This window comes from Gavialis gangeticus, unplaced genomic scaffold (genome assembly GCF_001723915.1).
Source record: "Gavialis gangeticus isolate Ggan-Ray unplaced genomic scaffold, GavGan_comp1, whole genome shotgun sequence".
In the NCBI taxonomy this organism is placed as follows: domain Eukaryota; kingdom Metazoa; phylum Chordata; order Crocodylia; family Gavialidae; genus Gavialis; species Gavialis gangeticus.
The window spans coordinates 5,306,030-5,312,145 of NW_017729033.1; the positions used below are offsets into that span (position 1 = coordinate 5,306,030).

General features: G+C 53.4%; 1 protein-coding gene across 1 annotated transcript in view; it reads right to left on the minus strand.

The window, feature by feature from the left end:
• Nucleotides 1–1,103: 1,103 nt before the first annotated feature.
• The window catches only part of LOC109304092 (28S ribosomal protein S26, mitochondrial-like), a 12,240-nt gene continuing 7,227 nt past the window's right edge, over nucleotides 1,104–6,116 (minus strand). Inside the window, exons 5-6 of the mRNA XM_019526596.1 lie at nucleotides 2,104–2,227; nucleotides 1,104–1,499 (exon numbers count right to left, since the gene is read on the minus strand). Coding sequence (XP_019382141.1) covers nucleotides 1,368–1,499; nucleotides 2,104–2,227 — 256 coding nt within the window. The 3' untranslated portion in view covers nucleotides 1,104–1,367. The remainder of the gene's footprint in view (nucleotides 1,500–2,103; nucleotides 2,228–6,116) is intronic.

The window sequence follows — 6,116 nt, forward strand, 5'->3', positions numbered from 1 at the left end:
AGTGAGATATAGCAGAAGCTTTAAACCAGGGGTAGGTGACCCCCAGCATGGGTGCCAGAGCACACGTGCCTCACGGCAGATGGCAGGGAAGGGGCTGGGGCTGTGCTACCACAAGGATCAGGACCCTTGTGGCTCCCCCAACATCTTACAAATCAAGACTGCAGGTGTTTTTGGCACTCTGCCCAAAAATATTGCCAATCCTGAACTCCTGGTGCCTTTCCACATTTGCCCAGGAGGAGGAGTGCAGGACAAGCCTCCCTCTCTTACAAGCTGCCACTCAACCCCAAGCAGAGACACAGGATGGACTGAACTGCAGGACCCCAAGCAAGAGCTCTGTGCCCCCAGACTACATCCATGCATCAAAGAGGAGACTCTATCATGCACAAGTTCATCCGGGATCCACAAGTCAGGAGAGCAAGCACACAAGGCCCAAAGGAACTGGAGAGCAGTCAGAAGGGATTAGAGCAGCAGGCTGTAAGCAATGGGCTGGGTCACTGCCAATGGCTCCAGGGTCACACACTGAGGAGAAACACACAGGAGAGCCTGAGGGCCACCAGCATAGCATGAGGCAGGGATGGAGGAGAGGGGAGGCAGAGCATGACAGCGCTCCTGCCCAAGCTCTACCCCACTGTGGCCACCTGGGGTTTCAGCTGTGCATTTCCACAAGGGCAAGTATCAGGGCTTCTCTTAGACAGTTCAATCTGGACATGACTTGCCCCAGTTCTCAGGGTTTCTTCCCTTTTCTCCTTGAAAACTACAAGAGTTCCCAGGTGGGGAACAACCTCTGCTCTCAGCCTTGACTCCAGTTCCAGTAGAGAAGTGCACAAGGGGAGACAGCAGTAAGACCAGAAGGAAATCGCTTGAGACAGGAATTCCAGCTGTTACCAGTTCACAGCTCCCCTGACTCTTGAGATCTCTGGGCACAAGAGGCAGGCGGCAGACACCCCCACCCCTGCCGTCCACGGATGGAAAAGCCAAACGGGTCACAACCCCATGGAATACTATGCCAAGAATAATCCAAATGGGCAGAGCATGGAGACCCTGCAGGGACAGAGGTTGCAAAGGCCCTAGGGAGAAGCCTAGGGAAGGAAGGACCCAGCACCATACAAAACGCATCCCTTTATTTCCCAGATATGAGCAATTAGTGCTGAAGGGAAGGGCCATGATCCGGCCAGTAGGTGAGACCATTTCAGGACAGGAACCACATGTGGCCACCAAAGGCCATTTGTTCAAATGAGAATCCCCTGGCTTATCTGTGTCCCCAGGGCAGGAAGCCCCCCCGCTTCCATGAGCTCAACACCTGGACAGAAACTGTTGGGCAGCCTGCCACTGCACTGCCCAAACAGGCCGAGGTGGAGGTGGCACTCCTAGGACAGGCTAGTGCGCCTGATGATGCGCTGCTCTTTGTCAATGGCAAAATTGTAGTTTTGGGGGTTGTCCAGGCACTGCTCGATCCGCTCATCCAGGTTCTCAGGGGTGATGAAGGTTCGGGCTTCCTCCTGTGAGCAGAGGAGAAGATGCAACAACTCTGAGCATGGGGGTATTTGTGCCATGCAAAGCAGAAGGGCTCCTGTTTGAGCAGGACCTGCTTGCCATAGCATGCTCTGCTTGCCCTCACCCCACAGGGTTGCCATAATGGACACTGGCATCATCCAGGGCTTCTCTCTTGGGCATTCCAGTGGCCAGGGGACTCCAGCCCACCCCAGTGCTGCCCACAGGACTGCTGCTTCCAGGGCCCTAGTGCAGGGTGCCCAAAGTGGCTACTCTATGGCTCTTCAGGAGGGCAGAGCCTGAGGGGCTGCAGTGAAGATGCCATTTCACCACATGGGCAAGAGCTGGGGGCACCTCAGAGACATGAAGCTTCCCTGGTTGCCACCTGCAGCTATTCCCCAGCCTGCCCCACGCGGCATGGCCTACTGACGCTGGCAGTGTGGTGGCAGCTAGGAAGGCCAGAGGCACTCCTCAAAGCCATGCAGGCCCCTTCTCCAGAGAAGCCCAATAGTGGCCACGCTTTCAGCCCCACCTCAGGCCACAAGGGGACAATGCATTATACCTCGAGGCCCCATAGTCCCCTTAGGCCTGTGCTCAGCCTCTAGCCTTCACCTGTAGCTGAAGGACCTCCTTCTCCTTCTCCTTCATGAAGTCCTCCATCAGCTTGGCTTGGCTGATGGCCCCTTGCAACTTCTGCTTCTCCAGCTCTTCCTCTTCTCTCCTGATTCGCTCCTCCCTGCCACACACATGGGAAAGGGGGTGTAAAGAACCCTTCATGAGACAGTCAGTCACAGCACAGCTGCCTCCTCGGGAAGCACTTAAAGCTCAAGAAAAGCCTGCGGCCGTGTTGTGGGACCAGGAGGAAGACAACGGGTGAGCTGGGCTGACTTTACCAGCAGGCCAGACATGAAGCCTGGAGTCCTACCAGTTCCCAAAGCAGGGGCAGAATGTTCCTTGCATTGGTCACACCGGTCCCTGTACAACACCTTAGCACAGGCTCTGGATAACAGGCTTCTGGCTGGGCTGGTTGGTGCCATAACTGTCATGTGCTCCCTACACTGGGGCTGTGAACCCAGCTGAGCACTCAGAGGCAGCGGGACCTGCTGGAGCAGGACTCAGGACACTGGCACCTTGCTCACAGCCTGTGGGGACCACAGTGGATGGGGGTGGCCAGGTCTTTTCCCTCGGCTTCTCTTTGTTGTATGAGTGGTTTGGGGGACATGTGGCTTCTCTGCTCAGCTCCTAGTGTGTTTGTTTTTGTAGTACTGGGAGATGTACAGTGCTTTGGTTTTGTACAGTGCTGGGCGTGGCACTTCAGGAGGGATGTGGACAACATGGAGAGGGTCCAGAGGAGGCCACTCGCGTGATCAGGGGGCAGCAGGGCAGGCCCAACAAGGAAAGGCTAAGGGACCTGAACCTGTTCAGCCTCCACAAGAGAAGGCTGAGGGGGATCTAGTGGCCATTTACAAACTAGTCAGGGGGGACCAGCAGGCACTGGGGGAGTCCCTGTTCCCCTGAGCACTGCCAGGAGTGACAAGAAATAATGGTCACAAGCTGGCAGAGGGTAGATTTAGGCTAGATATCAGGAGGCGCTACTTCAAAGTCAGGGCAGCTAGGATCTGGAACCAACTTCCAAGAGGAGTGGTGCTGGCTCCTACCCTGGGGGTCTTTAAGAGGAGGTTAGATAAACACCTTGCTGGGGTCGTTTGACCCCAGTACTCTTTTCTGCCATGGCAGGGGGTCGGACTTCATAATCTGCTCAGGTCCCTTCCGACCTTACAAACTATGAAACAGCCTGGGAACCATGCCATTGCTGCTGGTCTGATTCAGGAGTGCTGTGAGGAAAGCAGGCAGCTGTAGCAGGTCTCCAGCGTTTCAACTGTGTCGAACAGGTGCTTCTAGGACCCCCCTCATGCTCTGGCAGGGTCCTCAAAGCTCCACACAGGGCTCAGGATCCCTAACCCATGGCCCAGGTGGAGAAGTAGCAACTGCAGCAGTTGTGACACTCTGCTCAGCAGTGACAGCATGTCACACAACTCACTTAGCTCCCTTCCTCTGTGCCCTGCACTCACAGGCCAAGGTAGGATGGGTAAGAGTGAGAGCCATCCCCTTGGCTTAGGAGACAGCTGGCAAGCATCAGAAAGGTAAAACACGGGCATCTCCTGGGGTTTTATTTTTGCCCTGGGAGAGAGGAACCGCATGCCAGAGAGGAGCTGTCAGCAAAATGACATGCAACCGCATCTATGGTGTGTGTTCTCTTGAGGACAGAACGGTGTAACGTGCTCAGATGGCAGCAACTCCCATTCACTGTCCAACAAACATTGGAGGAACTAGCAGCTGTGTGGACAATGGGCGACAAATGGGAGCATTACAGTGTTAGAGGTGCCTTACAAAGGGATGCAGGGGGCAAGACATTGCTTGAGGGTAGGGGTGGGACCCTTGTTCCCTTGGGTCAGCTCATGATTCACAGCTTCACTCCAGGTTTGGATTTTGTCATGAACAGCAGCCAGTAAACACAGGCAGCACCCACTGGAACTGCGCCCAGTGACAGCCGCAGCTATGGCCACACCACACTAGGGATAAGTGGCTGCAGCTCAGCACACCAGCCCAGACAGTTGAGAGTACCCATGTTGGAGCTAGCTAAGTGCCAGCCATACTGGTTCTCTGGGCAGGACCCCGCAACCAGGGCCAAACCAGCCAAGCTCCGTGACCAGGGTTGCCCTGAGCTGGCTGTGAATCAGCTTGGGCAGATAAAAGATTTAGAAGGGGGGGTGGAAATGGAACTCAGCACTTATTTTATTCCTGTTCAGGAGAAACTAGAAGCTTTACTAGTAGGCTAGGGGGCTAGCACATTATTCAGTTTAAGATCAAAGCAAAAAACAAATAAAGCCATTGGAATGTGCACTAATTTGCTAGACTATATACAAGTTTAAAAAACCCACAACAGGCTAGGAAAAAATAGTCAAAGTTATTGCATTTTTAGGCCTGCAGTTATTACAGTTAAATGTAGGTCTCCTTCAGATTTGTAAAACAAAATCTAGCCTTGTTGAGCATGTTGACCGTGCCTCCAATACTGCGCTGTCAGTCACATCCACACCTGAGTTATTACTAGACCTGAGTTAAGGATTTTAAGACAGAGCTAGAAAGTCTGCAGGGCTGTGAAATGGAAGAGACATTACCACAGATGGCTAATAGACAGCAACATTGCAAAAGAAAGGAGAGTTTGACTAGTGAAACATCAAGGTTATTAAAAAAAAAAAAGAGAGTGCTGTTAACACCTCTGCAGTGGAGAGAGATTAGCAGGAATCAGGGAGGCGATAATAAGACATGAAATCAATGGATTCTTTCAGCACTACCTGACTAAAAATGCTGCAGCCACTGCCAGGCAGTTGGTTTTAAACTTCACACAGAGCAGGGATGAAGGAGGGGTGCAAGTGCACCACTCCTTCCCCCCCGCCTCACCAGCTGCCCCTGTGGACCAGCAGTTGAGAGGTAGAAGACTCCAGAAGCCATCAACCTGGCCCAGCATTCTTCTGTATGGTAACCAGGCAGGATAAAAATCAAGGATCACATGAAAATGTGCAGCCTGCACATGGCTAGGAATGCAGCCAGGCAGCGTGGAGAGCAGCACCCCACAGGTAAGTCTGTGGAGGGAAGGGGTGTGGGTGGGGGAAAGGGTAGGGGGCACTACCCAGCCAGGGCAGTGAATGGGAAGTGGGGCTGGGGCTCATCCAGAGGATCAGTGTCCCAGCACTTAAAAAGGGTGTCAGGGATGCTTGAACTAAACTTCATCCAATGAGCCTTAGTTCAAATGCTGCCACCAGCATTTTTAAGCACAGGGACACTTAATAGGAATAGAGCGAGGGTGGATGCAGGCTGCTTGCTGTGGGCTCAGAGCTCTCCACTCTCATGCCTTTGCCCTGAGAGCCCCGTACCAGCCTGGCAGCACAAGGCAAAACTGGGCTGGTGTAGGGCTGTTGGTGTGAAGGCAGCAGGATGGAGAGCCCCAAGCCCACAGCAAGCAGCCCAATTCCACCCTCTCCCCCACTCTGGTTAAAGGCATCCCCCGTGCTTAAAACTGGTGGTGGCAACGGTGCTTGAACTAAAGGCCATTCATCACCCTGGCTGGGCAGCATCCCCTGCACCTGCCCCTTCCCCACTCCCTCCATCAGCGTGGGGGCCTCAGCCTGGCTCCCCATATACCCCCTCACCTCCACAGACTTACCTACAGGGCACTGCTCTCCACGCTGCCCAGCCGCATTCCCGTAAATTGGTTATCAAATCGGAATTGGCCAATATGGCTGGTTAATAATCAGCTATCAGTACTGGTCATGAAAATCTGTATTGGTGCACCCCTAATAATATACCTTGACTTTAGCAAGGCTTTTGATACTATCTCCCACGGCATTCTTGCAGGCAAGCTAAGGAAGTATGGGTTAGATGAATGGACTGTAAGGTGAATATAAAGCTGGCTGGACTGTCAGGCTCAAAAGGTAGTAATTAATGGCTCACAGAACCATAGAAGTAGGGTCAGAAGGGACCTTATAGATCTTCAAGTCTGACCCCCTGCCAGGGCAGGAGAAAAAAAAAAAACTGGGCTCAAATGATCCCAGCTAGGTAGGCAT